General features: G+C 36.3%; 2 protein-coding genes across 10 annotated transcripts in view; one reads left to right on the top strand and one right to left on the bottom strand.

Moving 5' to 3' along the window:
* Window positions 1-2864, top strand: part of FAM217A (family with sequence similarity 217, member A) — an 11449-nt gene extending 8585 nt beyond the window's left edge. For all 4 annotated transcript variants that reach the window (XM_014542400.1, XM_005869638.2, XM_014542401.1 and 1 more), the window contains one exon: window positions 1350-2864. In XM_014542400.1, coding sequence (XP_014397886.1) covers window positions 1350-2568 — 1219 coding nt within the window. In that variant the 3' untranslated portion in view covers window positions 2569-2864. The remainder of the gene's footprint in view (window positions 1-1349) is intronic.
* A 2984-nt stretch (window positions 2865-5848) lies between these two features.
* Window positions 5849-16815, bottom strand: part of PRPF4B (pre-mRNA processing factor 4B) — a 63491-nt gene continuing 52524 nt past the window's right edge. Inside the window, exons 12-18 of one of the 6 annotated variants that reach the window (XM_014542396.1) lie at window positions 15489-15603; window positions 14756-14907; window positions 12986-13072; window positions 9072-10971; window positions 8743-8814; window positions 8257-8302; window positions 5849-6035 (exon numbers count right to left, since the gene is read on the bottom strand). In XM_014542396.1, the coding sequence (XP_014397882.1) occupies window positions 10768-10971; window positions 12986-13072; window positions 14756-14907; window positions 15489-15603 (558 nt within the window). In that variant the 3' untranslated portion in view covers window positions 5849-6035; window positions 8257-8302; window positions 8743-8814; window positions 9072-10767. Of the gene's footprint in view, window positions 6036-8051; window positions 8303-8742; window positions 8815-9071; window positions 10972-12985; window positions 13073-14755; window positions 14908-15488; window positions 15604-16815 lie in introns of those variants that run through there. The other 5 variants (XM_014542395.1, XM_014542397.1, XM_014542399.1 and 2 more) reach the window with 5 other exon arrangements.

Below are 16815 nucleotides of genomic sequence, written 5' to 3'. Positions count from 1 at the left end.
GAGGTGCCCAGATGAGGCCCAGCTGTGAAGCAATGCAAGCTGCTGTGGGGCCTTGGGCCTTCTTTTGGAAGTTCTGGGTCTCTCTGACCCAGCTGCAGTTTGTTAGGTAATTTTCAGATTGCAAAGGGCCAGGGCATTCATATGCAAAAGCCTCTGTGCACAGCTTGGGTGGGGCGGGGTCTCAGGGAATCAACAGGGCGGAGCAAACAGCTATGGCTGATCCTCAGTCCTACCCTAAGGGGCCCCGAGTCTCAGTGTCCCGGTAATCGCTGCAAGCACCTCTGAGAGAAAGCCGCCCTCGAGTTCCGACCGATGTCAGACAGTCCAGTTTCTCCCAGTATGAGTCTGGTTCCCAGAGACTCGCCCGGAACTGGAGTTCAGAGCAGTCGGGAGCTTGAGACTCCCTCCCGATTGAAAAAGACAACCACGTCCTCAGTTGCCAGCCCTTTCCACGTGCGCCTCCGTACCTCTGCACTTTACTTCCGCACCTCCTCTGAGTCTGTGTGCTTTTCTCTTTCCTTCTAGTTGTAGAATTTCCACTCGGCCAGCCTTCCTGTGGTTCTGGATGATGTTTGTTTTATCTTTTAGTTGTATTTTTGAAGTGGTTGTGCAAGGCAGCAATTTCCGGTGTTTACCTATGCCGCCATCTTGGTTTTTCCTCTAATAAGCTTTAACAAAAACTAACTACAAACTAAACTCAGTATTCTATGGCCTGGCTTTTTTGCAGTTTTCGATTTAACATAAAACCCGGAAGTATTTACTCCTAAAGCAAAAGAGCACCATCAGATGAAAATTACTATGAACTATATCTGGGGTAATTTTTGTTTGATTGACATTGCTTTGCTTTCTTTTTTTTTATTAGAATAATTTTTAAAAACCATAATGGCTAAAGTAGAATCCGTTATTAAGTAGCCTAACTAATTTCTTAGTCTCCTTTTATCTAATTCTGAGTCAATAAACATTTCACTATAATTTCAGTTTGAGTTATATATAGCCTCCTTTTCAGACAGCATAATTGCATATTCAATATAGTCACAGGCAAACAGATAGAATTAGCCACTTTTAACCTATGGCCATTCATAGCCACAGTTAACCATTTGTAATGGTTACAATGATCTCATAACCTGTGTATGCACAAGGGGATGCCCAGTTAACATTTTAATTCTTTTAAAATGTATAGAGTTTATAATTAGAGCATATTTGAAAATTAGCATATTTCTGTTTAGATAGATATGCACATGCCATTGGGAACTAAACATTAAGTAGTCTTTGATAAAGGTTACATGTTATCATTTAATAGCATTTTAATTATAGTCAACAAGCCATTCATTAATTAAATCATTTTTAAGGGATTTCAAAAAACCTTCAATGGAAATTGGCTTTAATACAACCAACAATCCCATAAGGCTCTTCACTCTGAACCACTCACTAACAAGTGCTCCAGCTGATAAGCAAGTTGGTTCTTACTCTGAACTGCTGACGCCATTAGGTCTCTGCTGGCCCTATGCTGATGGAGATTTTTTTAAGGACAGAAATGACTCTCTTAATAATTTATGTTCAACTGTAGAAAACAAGAATGGTGAAACTTTATCTGCTCCAACTTGGAATTTGAAATATAGGAACAGCAGTGTAGAAGAAAATTTAACAGATGAAAGTGATTTATCAGAAAATGAAAAAGCAAATGATACTTTACTCAGCTGTTTTAAAAAGATGGACCTGAACTTAAAGCCAGAAACAATAGAAAATGTTGAAGAATCTTTCACAGAAGAACCAAGTGAAGTATTTCCATATCCTGATTTTCTCCCTCCTCCTTTCAATACTCTGGACTTGCACAAATTAGCCCTCTCAAAATCTGAAAATTGGAAAGCAACAGTGGAATCTCCAGAAAGCTGTATTGAACCTTTGATAACTCGTTTATTAGAAATGGAACGATTACAACATACTACTATACAAAAAGAGAGGCCAAGATTACAAACTACCTTCTGTACTCCAGCAGTTAGTGAACGACCCTTTTCCTCTAAAACTATACCCAAAACGAGACAGCCAAAACTTTCTGACTCTGTAAGTCTTCAGACAACTTGTGTAGATAAAACTAGAGAAAAAAGGAAAAAGAATTCTGCTTCTTGCAAGCTTGAACAAAATGCTTCACAATGGAATTGGAGCAGTGCTGGCAAATATAAATGGAATTCTAGACCACCATCGCTAAAAAGTTCATCCACAACAAAACAATTGGTGGCAACTTATGATGACTTTAAAAATCCCCAAAGCTCCATTTTAAATCCATGCCAAGAACTCTCAACCAATGCTACTACTGCCCAGTCAACTCAATCACTGGTTAAAGTGGTCTCAACAAGACCCTGTCTGCCACCAAGGTCTCTAATACCAGTTTCACCTATACCTCTGTCTTTTTCTGAAAATCAGAGGGAAGAAATGAGGGCACCAAGGACCAAAAAGAAACTTTACCGAAAACATATAGCATTGAACAGGCCATTCTATATTCAGAATCTAAACTGTCTATCACCTTCATTTAGAGCTAAGGGTAAGTGCTCACCCATTGAGCAAAAATAACATTTCCCCCCATACATCTCTATATGAGCAAATCTTTCAAGAAGCCCAGCTAAAATATGATTCATCATTTCGAGATGCAGGTATTAAACACACACACTACTTGATGTGATATGGAGCAGAACCTGTGGAAATCACTGCTGGGATTGGTGACGTATCAACCCAAGGTGACATATTGGAAAATCTTTTGCATGTTGTTTCAAAATGTTTCGCTTAGTAAACTATTCTACTCAAAAGATTGTTCTTTTGTTGTAATTGTTTCCCAGTATAATTCCATCAATAAATTGCATAATTGACTTGTTGCTATAATTATCCTTGTGTTCTATTATACACACGTAAGAGTTAGTTATCTCTATCAGTGATTTTAAAAAATTCTTCCCACTCTGTTATCTTTTTTTCTTTCCCTTCCCATCTCCACAATCTCTTCTATTATTTTGACCTATCCTTTGGGTATTTGGCCATTAAATGCTAAGGAAGTTGCTGTTTTGTTAATATACAAGATCCTCATGGTTCTCCTATGACTTCTTAGAAACTTTCCATTTCCCACGCCCTTTTTATTTGAAAATAAGATTGATTCTTTTTGGGGCCTAACTGTAGGTTTAGGCATGAAACAACCCTCTTCCACTGAAATATAATAGTTTTTAAATGTCCAAGGAAAAATGGGAAAAAAGTCACTGTCCACAGAGAAGCCAGAATTTCATGTAATGAAATCCCCCCACCCCCGACCCCGGCTCTTTGTTGCTGTAAGTCTTAACCCTGGCTAGTTGAAACTAAGCTAAAGCTTAACTCATTAACTGGTAAAAAGGGAAACTATGGATTGACACTTACTGTACCTAAGAATCAGGAACACAAAAAAGTAGAGTTCAATTGCAGGCTTACAAAAACAGAATCTTTGGGAGTGGGGCCTGGGACCTACAAAATAAACATCCCAGATCATTTTAATGCAGGTGGTTCTCAGATCATACTCTGAAACACACTGTAAAGGAAAAACTTGATGTAATATGCTTAGCTCAGAGTTTTTTTTGGGGGGGGGGGGGGGGATGCTTTGGTTTTAGTGAATGGTTTAGTTTTTCTTAAATGTTAAAATAAAGCCACACACGATTGAAACTCCAAACATTACCCCCCAAAGGTAAAAATGAAAAGTAAAAGTCCTCTCCCCATCCCCAAACCCCACACAAAGGCAGTCAGGGATTCTCACTCACACACACACACACCAGATAAGATGGAATATTTGTGGCAGAGATGAGATGAATAAAAGGATAATTCAAATAAATGTTGAGGAGAGCAACTATAGTTTAAATCCACTCTCTATAGGAGAGTAGGGAGGAGCATTTTAGAGGCAGTGGTAATCAGAGACCAGTCTGTCAGGAGTTACATGAAGTTGATCATACACTAAAGGACTGCTTTGATTCTTTGGACTGTGTGCGTGTGCGTGTGCGTGCGCATGTTGGGGATGGGAAGGGAGGGAGGTGTACAGGGAAGATAAGGGCAAATTTTTCTTTGGAAGCAACCAGGCTACTTTATCTAGGACAGTGATGGCGAACCTATGACACACGTGTCAGAGGTGACACCCGAACTTATTTTATTGGTTGATTTTTCTTTGTTAAATGGCATTTAAATATATAAAATAAATATCAAAAATATGTCTTTGTTTTACTATGGTTGCAAATATCAAAAAATGTCTATATGTGACACAGCACCAGAGTTAAGTTAGGGTTTTTCAAAATGCTGACACGCCGAGCTCAAAAGGTTCGCCATCACTGATCTAGGATGTCATTAGACCTAAATAAAAGGAGCTACTGCAATACCTTCCAGATCATTAAAATATATTAGCAGCATTGATGATTTCAATTATGAAGCAAAGAGACAAATAATTTTAATATCATGATCACTTAGTAAAAATATAGTCGCCAGGAAATCTTTTTTCCGTTTAAACTGAGCTCTAAAATGAGGCTAAGTTGTGTGTAGGAAGTGCATGTAGGCACCTCAAGTCCATTTTGTAGGGTGATGGGGGAAACAACTTGGTTCAAATAGGCAACACATACGACTTAGAGAAACTCACCATGGGTGATGGGATGAGGGGAATGTAGTTATAAACAAATTCAAATATTTGTCTATTTACCAGTCCTGTTGAGACACACTTTCATGATTATTTTTGAATAAACACTTGGAAAACTTTGTAACAGAGACATATAATAAATAATTCTGTTCAGGAAATGTAAAACTTGGCTTGCTCATAAATTCCCACGTTTAGATCTCCAGACCTAAACTTAACTTTTTGGATCTTAACAGAGAAATTCTTTTTCATCACTAAGAGAAAGCACATGTAGAAAATGGCTTTTCTCTTGAAGGTTTGCAGCAATGTCCTCCCCAACCCAATACTCTGAATTACTTTCCCTAATAAAAACAGTATCTCATGGCCTTCGTCAACCACTTTAGATAATTATACAGCTCTTAATCTTCTGCCAGCCCAAGTAGAAAACTACACTCGGGGCCTTTACAAGGCTAGCCAGAGCCACTGCCTTTTAGCCCATTTCTTTTAAAAATCAAGGCTCAACCAAACTAGTCTACTGGCCTCTCGGTGGCGGGTAGCTCCTGGTGGTCAAGTATATTCTACAAAGCCAGACACCGGCCCTTCAACCTCCAATCCTGCTTTGCATGTGTTAAAGATGCACAGGACCTCATAAATATTTTATTCACTGTTTTAAAACATTGAAGACATTTTCTTAAGAGAAGAAAATGAAGAGTGAGTAGACTGAGGATAAGCGTCAGGCATCCCCATCTGCAATAAAGTAATTTATTTAAATCATTACAGAAAGGGAGTTATCTCATTGCTTATTATGCTTCTATTACTAAGAAAGCCAAATTAAAAATACATGTAAAAGAAAATATGAACACAATTCCCTTTGGTGTATGTTCTGCACTTAGTTGCTTAGAAAATGTTTTGATGTCTGAAAGGCTGATCATACTAAATTGGCTGATTCCAAGCTGCAGGTTCGGTGAAAGGACAGATTCTGCAGAGTAGTTTGGTAAGCTTCTCTTCCACACCTTTCCTCATCACTGAGACTCACATAGCACATCAGATGTCTTCTGAGAACTTTTAAAGTAAATATTTAACTTTAATTTAACCTGGCAGTTCCCAATCATATTTTAGCACAGAATAATTTTCGAAGCACATCTGCGACCAGCAGTGAAACAGCACCTAAGAAACATCAGGTAAGAAATGGTGTCTTTAATTTAAAACTTAACATAACCAAGCAAAGAAAAAAATCAGGAGACAATATAGTAACAAGTGGCATATTTTATTATATTTTCCCCAATATGTTGATTGGGAACATTGCTGCTAAAATGCATGTTACAATTCAAATGATACCACAAACAATTAGAATGCATACTGAGTATTTTCAGATTTCAGCTTCCATATCTTGATCACTAAATGGAAAGATTCTTCAGAAGAACAGTCCCTTACCCTACATATAGAAGGAAAAGAACAATTAAAGATGCCATGATGATATCTATCAAAATAACTGGAAAACATTTTAAAACTCAATTTAGTGTGTTATTGACATGTGAAAAACACAGATGAATGTGTACTGAACATTTCTATAAGGAGGACCTTCTATCTAAGACAATGATAAAATTCATGTTGAATATCTGAACTGAACTAGGATACTATGAAGAAACATTTTATGAAGCCCAATTTTAATAATGTCACTATAACTAAGGGAAGGAGGTTACACATTTGAATAACTGGCTTCTTTCTTATCTCCAACATTTAAAAGGGCATTCTGTAACTACTTGGCATAACTTTTCAGGTATGTGATTCCTTTGTTTCATTTCAGAGATTTTATTTCTACTTAGCCAGCTAAAGTTCTGCTACAAAATGATAGATTAAGTATAGTATTTGTTCTCAGTCATGGAACACATCTGAGAACATTACATTTCACTGCCTCTACCACATGCCATAAAACGTAGATTTTCGTATTATAAAAATGGCCTGAGTATTTGTTTTAGTTAGGGGGAAAAGTGGTGATTATAATGGTAAAAAGTAAAAAATTCTTTTAAAACATAAAATTATTTTTGAGAAAAAGTAGAGTGGAATGAGATAGGCATTGTGGAATGAAACAGGATGCTAGCAATGAAGATTTAAGGGTAAATAAAAATACTGGATGGTTTTAAGATTTATGACAAGATGCTTCATCCTTTCAAAGCCTCAAAATTCCAACCTACTTTCTGATAACCTTCAAGAATAAGGTCTACCTAGGACAGTGATGGCGAACCTATGACACACGTGTCAGAGGTGACACTCATTTTATTGGTTGATTTTTCTTTGTTAAATGGCATTTAAATATATAAAACAAATATCAAAAATATAAGTCTTTGTTTTACTATGGTTGCAAATATCAAAAAATGTCTATATGTGACACGGCACCAGAGTTAAGTTAGGGTTTTTCAAAATGCTGACACGCCGAGCTCAAAAGGTTCGCCATCACTGACCTAGGACCTTATTTAGAACTGTGTCCAAAATGTATATGCTTCCTTAAAATCTCAACTATTCCCCCAACTACAGAAAGAACTATGACACCTTTGAGAGTTATGTCCTAAGATGTACGAGCCCTGAAGTCTGACAATCACTTGATATACTTGATATCATTTTTGCCATAAAGTGTGTAATAAAGCAAATCCTTCATGAGATAATTATATTTGAAAACTATATAGCTACTCTGAAACATGAATGCAGGTTTTTAAAAGATTATTCACTAAATACCTCAATCCAACAGAGGTCTTAGAGTTCCAAATTTCTTCCTCAGCAATATTACAAATTCAAATAATGTCATTTATATAGACTGTTTACAGGGTTCCTGTTTAATAGATTAATCTAGGAATACTTTATTTGGGAATATAAAAGATCAAAATTATATCACTTCTCATTTCCCTTAAGAAGAAAAACTGACAATGGCTCTAAATATTTTGCCTACTTTAAGACCATGTCTGGAGGAGCACTTGTTAAGAATAAAATTACTGCCCTGACCGGTTTGGCTCAGTGGACAGAGCGTCAGCCTGCAGACCCAAGGGTCCCAGGTTCGATTTCGGTCAAAGGCATGTACCTTGGTTGCGGGCGCATCCCCAGTGGGGAGTGTGCAGGGGGCAGCTGATCAATGTTTCTCTCTCATCGATCTTTCTAACTCTCTGTCCCTCTCCCTTCCTCTCTGTAAAAAAATCAATAAACTATTTTATAAAAAAAAAAGAATAAAATTACTAAAGGACAAGTTGGAGAATAGTGTATTATAGGAGTTGAATAGTGTTCTTAAAATTCCAGTTTCTATTCTTTTGCATTTGCCAAGGAGATAAGATACCCAAAGCTAAAGACTACGTTTTATGTAAACTATTTTGATGTTTGCTGTTTTCCTAGTAATCCTTAGGAACCAAACTTAAAAACCATGCTTATATAAGGAAGTTCACCATTCAAGAGTATTATATATCACTAAATTTGACCACTATTTTTATTTTAGGAAAGGGAAGATGGGGGAGAGCCAGAGCATGATAAAACAAGCACTTTACAAATGAGCACAATAGCACTACTAATCTAAGTACCAAACATTAATGAGACCCAAATCATAATGCTGAAAACTAAAAAATTAGACAAAAATTAAATGGAGTATTTTTTTAAATCTTTTATAGAACAGAAACCTTAGCTCATGTCTTCTGGTTGTCATCATCTTCCACTGAGCTGCACCTAAAACACAAAGAACAAGTAACAAGCAACTTTGTTTTTTAAGTAGTATGTAACAGTTTCGAAGGCATAAGATGAACTGTTTCTAGTAGAAGTTAACTTATTAAATAATTATATAAAATGAAGCCATGAAAATCACCAGAAGCATCAAAATGTTAACTATTTTGAGTGAAAATAACTACAAAAGACTTGAATATGCAGCATATTATTACCAAAATAAAGTAAGTAATGGTGGGAAATCTCTACCCATTCCATTAGGTAGAAAGCTGCACCTGTGATGCCTCATTTACAAGGCTCACTCTACCTGAAGATGAGCACCACCTTGTATTTAGTTTAGTTAGTCTAAACCGTGAAGAGATGGGGTGTAGATTCAAAGTTGGCTTATTATATCATCTATCGCTTTCCTGGCTGTAGTTCATGTCTTTAAGTGGAGCAAAACCCACCAGAAGAATGCTGCTATTCTGATTTTCCATTCTTGAATGCACCAAAATGTGCATGCTTGTTGTAATTAGTGCCTGGGTGAATAAAAAAATCCCATTTACAATTTAAAAATATTATTTAAGCCCATAAAATCTGATTATTTTCCATATTCCTCAGGGAGACAAGAATTAATCTTACCACCCAAAGGAAAAAGATTACATAAATTTCTGAAAATTCTCTTCCACCATGCTAAAAATATAAATTCCTTTGTGTTGCAAAACCAAACTGATTTACATGATTTTTGTTTTAAACTGTTGCTAAATGTTTATCTACACATGCTGTCAGAAATAACCTTGTTAAGAAGGTGAAGCTGGTGTCTCAGCAAATCAGACCCCTTGGAGAAGGCGTTGAATGGCCTGTGCCCCGTTTTCCTTTTTTCTCTTTCCGCACCATCAAAAGGAAAAGTGAGAAAATAGCAGAAACATTAGTTAAATCCTGATTTTTATACCCCCTAACCTACAGGAATTATCTCACTACACTGAAAGCTGACAATATTTGTAGAATTTTTTGATGAAATAATTAGGATCCTAATTAGTAATAAAATAATAAACTTTGGCTAGGCTTACATCTTTAGCAAATAATTCTATTAAAGACTTTAAGGAAGAAACAAAGGTTGCTTTTAACTATTTATGGTTTACCTGACTTACCAGCACTGAAGACAAAAATTTTTAAAAATGGCTACAAATGCCTTGTTCACAAAAGACTTTATTATCTAGTGATGCATACTGAGAACATACAGAAATCTGCATGGCCACTTCACATGCAGTAGAACAATCTTCACTTTACAATAAGTGAGTGTCAACTGTTTTATGCAATAGACAACACTTTAAAGTCACATTCTTAAAGAAAAGCTTCATTTACAAAAGAAATAAAGGTAAAGAAGCAATTACCGCTTTTAAAAAGCAGCTGCTTTGTTCAAGAGTGGAAGGTTTATGCCTGTATTGAAAGACAACATGATCACAAATAATGAAAACAATGAACAAATGAAAAGCACTTTTACCATAAAGCAGTACACTTTCAAAATGACATACAAATAGTTAAAAATTTCATTAGGTTGTCTATGTAACTTTTAAATATGAGGACTTTCAGAATTATGCCTCAACATTTGTAATTTAGTAAATGAAAACTATGCATTGTTTCTATCTCACTAGGAACTGCATTTAACAAAATGTATATAAAGTCTATAGCAAGTTGATTTTTAAAAATTAAAGTTAATAAGAAACAGTACACTGAAGGCACTCTATTCATCAAGCGCATACTCTTCCAATTTTAAATGTGATGACCAGAACAGAAATTGTAACTATGCCACAGTTGCAATGCCAAAAAATAAAACAAGATCAGGTATCACACATGCAGGGAATTCTGCCACAAAGCTAATATCCCTCATTTGTCAATTGTTCCAATAAAATAACATCTTAAAACACCAGTGATGTTGATGGTTTAGCTTACCTTCAGTGTACTGAATGTTGTACACAACCTGCTTTAAAAGAGGAGACCATCCCTGCAGGCAGGCTCAAGAAGGAACAGACCCCTTTCGGCAATGACTACACCAAGGGCATGCTGCTGTGGCCTGCACACACATACCTAGGAAAATGTGAATATAAACAGCATTTATGCTGGCCATTTTACCTGAAGACCAAAATGAAGCCAAGTCTGCTAAAAATAAATCAACCACCCAGCATTACTACTTATTTTATAACAAGATGCTTTTGTCTTTTATGTGAACTGCAACCATATACATTAGCACTATAATTTTGTGCAGTCTTGGCAGTTAAAACAGTTCTACAGTGAAATTTCACATAAGACACAAAACAGATTAACTAACATTTCTAAAAGAAACATCACCCTTGGTGTTAATTCAAATATATCATGCTTCCTCAAATTTGATGGAGAAATATTTATAAGTTTATATACATTAATAAACTGCTGTGAAATTTCTTCAGTCTTTGTATTTAATTACTCAAACCATTGGAGCTTCTTCATCTCATTTAAATTTTTTCCTGGATAAAGGCATGCTGTAGGGCCTGGTTGATGCTAATCCGTTTAGCTGGGTCCAACATTAGGATCTGGTCCAACAAGTCCTTTAGCTGGTGTACTTTTTTACGTTGGTCTTCAGGAAGTCGCTGGCACCCAATCAAGTCAGCCAAAAGGTCCTTAGTTGGATTAATGGTGCTCATGACAGTAACTTTCTCCTAAAAATAATTTTTAAAATGCGTATCTCTAAATAAAGTTACTAAAAACATATAATACATCAGACTTTTGTCTACCAAAATATTAATTTATAAGAATAACCATTTACTCATTTAGAACTTTTACGTGACTTCCTATATCCTGTCTTTTCAAGAAGCAATAAGAAAGCCTAAATGAAAAAGGTTAACCATAAGTTAGCTATGAGTTTTGTTTGTTTTAAATCATACTGTAATATAATTTTATAAAAATAATAACCAACTTGCCCTAACCGGTTTGGCTCAGTGGATAGAGCGTTGGCCTGCGGACTCAAGGGTCCCAGGTTCGATTCCGGTCAAGGGCATGTACCTTGGTTGCGGGCACATCCCCAGTTAGGGGGTGTGCAGGAGGCAGCTGATCGATGTTTCTCTCTCATCAATGTTTCTAACTGTCTATCCCTCTCCCTTCCTCTCTGTAAAAAAATCAATAAAATATATTTAAAATAATAATAACAAACTCTAAAACTTAGTTAAGTACTTAAAATTTGAGAATTCAAAAATATTGTTAAGTAATTAAAAATAGCATAGTAAGTACTTGCTGTTAGAGAACTGTACTTTTCCTACCCTGAAGTGGAAACAGATAGACCTGTAGACGAGTTGATACCATGAAGTGGTAAGTGCTCTGACAAAGTTAGGGATATCCTATATAATAAAAGGTTAATATGCTAAGTGTCCAGCCATTCGTTCAACCAATCAAAGCATAATATGCTAATGTATGCTAAGGCCGCTCAACCGCTTGCTTTGACATGCACTGACCACCAGGGGGCAGACGGTTAACCAGTCACTATGACAGTGATGGCGAACCTATGACACTCATTTTTTGGTTGATTTTTCTTTGTTAAATGGCATTTAAATATATAAAATAAATATCAAAAATATAAGTCTTTGTTTTACTATGGTTGCAAATATCAAAAAATTTCTATATGTGACACGGCACTAGAGTTAAGTTAGGGTTTTTCAAAATGCTGACACGCTGAGCTCAAAAGGTTCGCCATCACTGCACTATGACGTGCATTGACCACCAGGAGGAAGACGCTCTGACCAGTAGTTGCTGCTTGGGTCTGGCCAATCAGGACTGAGCAAGATGGGCCGGGCATGCCCTGGAGCCCCCCCCACCCCCACCCAGGGGACCCTCCCCGGCCCCAATCATGCACCGGTGGGGTCCCTCAGCCTGGCCTGCGAATTCTTGCAATCCAGGACCCCTCGGGGGATGTTGGAGAGCCAGTTTCGGCCTGATCCCACAGGCCAGGCCAAAGGACCCCACCGGTGCACAAATTCGTGCACCAGGCCTCTAGTATAATATAACAGGGCCAAAATAAAGAAGTCCTTACTTCAACCTGGAGGTTTTGGAAAGGCTCACACAGAATGTATATTTCATATGAGGCTTGAAATAGAATAAATTGAATACATATTCTTTTTAGGGGATGAGGAAATACAGTAAACCAATAAGATGAGGATGGTCTGTGAACAGAGAGAGGTCTTAAAGGTCATGCCCTTTAGCTAATTGCCAAGTATGGAATGATAGGGTTTACAGAGTTCAGTGAAGAGAGGGCACACTGTTCATATCATAGAAGACTTAGTTTGTCATTCTGAGAAATTTAAATATATTATCGTCTAGGTAACAGAAAGCCAATGAAGGGTTTTTAAGCAAGGAGAGTAACATGATCAGATTTGTTTTCAAAAAAGATCACTATGACAGCAATATGGAAGGTAGATAGATGGTGGGCCAGGCCAAGAGTGATCCGAAAGAAGAGATGAGAAGGTCCTAAATATGACCTATAATAAAAATAAACTCATACTATACAAACATTTTTAAATTTCTTCATCTTTTTCACAACTTGATGCATTTTATTCAGGAATCAGCCAACACCAAAAAGAAATTATTTTAATGTTTCAAAATATTCATAGCTCCTAGTATGACCCAGGTCTTTTGTTAACAATAAGATTATCATTTAATCTTGCAAACTAAAAAGAGACTTACCCTCTCTGTTACTTTATCAACTTCTATGTACATGAAATTGAGGTTTTGATCAAAATGTTGGTCTTTGAATACACCTTTCCGAATCATCTGGAAATAAATCAAAATAAAAAACTTAATTTTTAAACTTATGCAACAGTCTGGCTTACTAACAATTTAATACATAACAAGTCACAGATATTTAGTCTCTTTGGGTTTACTTTCTCTTTTGAAAATGATCTCATATTTCTTGCTCTCAAGAGTTTAACTCTTTTATTTCATTTTTTAAAAAAATTTTTTTTTCTGATTTCAGAGAGGAAGGGAGAGGGAAAGAGAAATAGAAACATCAATGATGAGAGAGAATCGTCAATCGGCTGCCTCCTGCACACCCTCTACTGGGGATCAAGCGCACAACCGCAACCTCAGGCATGTGCCCTTGATCGGAATCAAACCCGGGACCCTTCAGTCCGCAGGCTGACACTCTATCCACTGAACCAAACCAGCCAGGGCAAGAGTTTAACTAAAAAGCAAATAAGTCCTAGTCGGTTGGTTCAGTGGACTGAAGGGTCCCGGGTTTAATTCTGGTCAAGGGCACATGCTCGAGTTGAGGGCTCAATCCCCAGTAGGGGGTTAAGTAGGAGGCAGCCGATCAACGATTCCCTTTCGTCATTGATGTTTTTCTCTCTCTCCCTCTCCCTTCCTCTCTGAAATCAATAAATATATATTAAGAAAATAAAAAGCAAATATAATTGTCGTGCCTAAAACAACTTAATAATATGAAATTATTATATTCCCCCCAGGCAGTGACTTAAACCAATTATGATATGAAGTTGTGCTTTCACTATTCCAAATTGAGGATTAAGCAAAGACTTAAAATCATTTGTTCTTAGATAGAAAAACGATTACACAATTTGGGCCTTTTCTATTGGCAGTTAAGTAACCTAATGACATTTTACAAATTATGCTCGAATAACTCTAAAATGAAACAGATTAGATCTCAGTAAAATAAACACCAACAGCTAATTTCTGTGTTGTTTATTCTAAATAAATCCAACATAACATAAACTGAAATCACAAAAGTCTAAGATATGGCTCTCAGACATTTTTATAAATCTCTAAAGTTCTTGCTTTGTGTTAATCAAACAGAAATTGATATGATAGCTGAAGCACTACGAATAAGTTTTATGTCAGAAAGATGTCATTTCAAGTGAATTTTCTTGATACCTTCATTTCCCAACTAACTTCCAATCTTTAATAAACTGATGGCCATCAAGTTCCTCTTTCAATGTTTACCCTTTCCTCCCCTGATAACTGAGTCCTTCCTTACATCTAACTAATCTGACCTGCATCTTTTTTTTCATTTCAGCTCTCAAGCATGTTCATGCTGTTACCAATAAGGGTGTTTTCCCAAGAACACTGTTGTTTCTGGAAGAACAGACACATGAAATATATATATATATAGCGCTTAAATTTATGTTCATCAATTCTCTCTTCCTCAATTACAATTCTACCTTAAACTATAGGTCCCTACCATCTGCTTAATTCAAGAGGGTAGAGAAAAACATAAGACAGACTTTAGAGGGGAAAGGAAAAGAGTTCTATTCTCTTTTGATAGTTCTTGGCTCATTAGAACCACTAATGAGAAGGAACTAAAGGAATCAGAGTAGCCACATACCTGCCTCTCTCAAATCGTTTTATACCCATTAGTGATGAGTTAAGGGTCAGCAATCGGCCAGTCTATGGGAAACTACTGCTGAGATCTTCAATAAATACAAGTTCAGATTAATGTCCTACCTTATTTGGCATCTTTCCTTTGAGATCCATGGCGAGCTTCAACATATGGTTGTTGGTTTTGCCAGTAAATAAAATGTTTCCAGTATAGAGTTCATATAAGGTACAACCTACAGACCACATATCTATGCCATAGTCATAGCTTTTACCTATAACTGAAAACAAAATAGAAGTTAAATATAGGATTAAAAAAATCAACTACTATTTATTTCCATTAATGGGATATTAATTTTAGCTTGAACTATATAAACACAATCTTAATGCCACTTATGGCATTAGTTTCACGTTCTTTCCCATTAGTTCTTAATAGAACCACAAACTTAAAACCTAAAAAAATGAGGGCGTGGGGAAGGAATTGAAGGGGCAGAGAAAAATGTGTATTTATTCTTTTATCATTTCACCTTTGGTGGAGGTGCTAATCAGCCTCTACCAAGGAGAAAAAACAAAGGTCCCACACAATTCATATATTTGATAATCAGACCTTGAGTACTCAAGAGCAGTCTTCTAAAGTCGAGGATTTTCCACAACTGTTTTTGCTACTCTTGCCAGACAAGACCAAGACTCCTGTCCCAACTACCATCATTCCACCTGAGGAGGATGAACTTGTTACGGTTCCCTTCCTCGTGAATGACCTCGTGCAGCTGCTAAAGTGCGATGAAAACAGTACTTAGACATTAAATATGCTGTTTCCACCACATATGATGGCCCAGGTCAAAAACCATTTGAAGAAACTTACTGATTTCAGGAGCACGATAAAATCTACTGACAAGATAAGGAGTTATGTCATTATCCGCAACATGTGAAGCCGACCCAAAATCACAGAGCTTTAAAATAGTTTTTGATTCATTAACCTGAAAAACATTTCATCATGGAAGTTTAATTCATGCCAGGAATAATTAAGACAAGTAATCAGATAAAAATAATTGGCTTTGAGAAGTTATTTCCAATATTGAGAACAAAGTCACTCGTTTGAAAATTCCTTTTTAAATTATTTTAAACCTCAATTTCCTAATTATGAAAAATTAAGGGCTACCAAATATTTGATTATCATTAGTAAAAGAACTTTTCTCAGTGAATAAATTTGAAATAATACCAAGTAAAGTTAATTTTAACCAACACTATCTGGAAAAGGATGGGGTAGTAAGAGAAAAATCTAATTGACGCAAAGCATCTTCTAAAAATCCCCAGAACACCTGCATAAAGTCAAGTTACTATATAAAGGAACACGAAGACATTCATTAATAAGGGCTCAGACTTAGATCAACTTTCATTTGATTTAAGTTAACTTTCAGTTGCCAAAAAATTATGATGGCAACAAAAGCAAAATGCTTCAGATTAAATTTGGACAAAAACAATAAAAATATTCATGGGAAGCTGCTAAGACCATCCCAAATTTAACAATCACTTCAAGTCTAAAAATTATTAAATCCCTTAAATATAAAGAAAGTTATTAGTCAAGAAAATGTTAAATATACTTGGCAAAACTGATAAACATGAACTCTATATTAGTCATTTGTTTCTTTTGTCCTTTGTAAATACTTCAACATACACAGTAACAGTGACATCTGCTGAGAAAGGCTGGAGCTGCTCCCATGACTGCTGCCACTCATGAGTCAGAAGCATGTTCAGGATTAACAAGTGAAGATAATTCATATTCCAGAGTCCCTTCCCCCCTTCAAAAGAGACACACACAAATTCCGAGTTGGGACTTGAACTTGGCCTACTGTTCCCACCCAAAAGAAACATAACGCTTTAAATAAATAACTCTAGTACTCTCTACTGGGACGTTGTAAAGCTTGATCAATGTAACTAACTGGTCCATTAAGATGATATCCATGGAATTAAACTAATGATAGAAATGATTAATTTTAACTGTCACATCCATATCTCTTCATCTGGGGGATCAGGAAAACAGGTATCTTCAAAAGGGAAAGTACTTTCAAAGCTTTTTAAAGTATAAACTGCATTTAGCTACTTAAGAATGCAGTTGCAATACCCAGAAATAAAACCAGGACCATTTTAAAATGAGAAATCTACCAGTGGAACTCTTGGTCTAGGTAAAA

Source organism: Myotis brandtii, unplaced genomic scaffold (assembly GCF_000412655.1).
Source record: "Myotis brandtii unplaced genomic scaffold, ASM41265v1 scaffold300, whole genome shotgun sequence".
Lineage (NCBI taxonomy): Eukaryota > Metazoa > Chordata > Mammalia > Chiroptera > Vespertilionidae > Myotis > Myotis brandtii.
The sequence above is the reverse complement of the archived record's forward strand: the minus strand, read 5'-3'. Positions and strand labels throughout refer to the sequence as shown.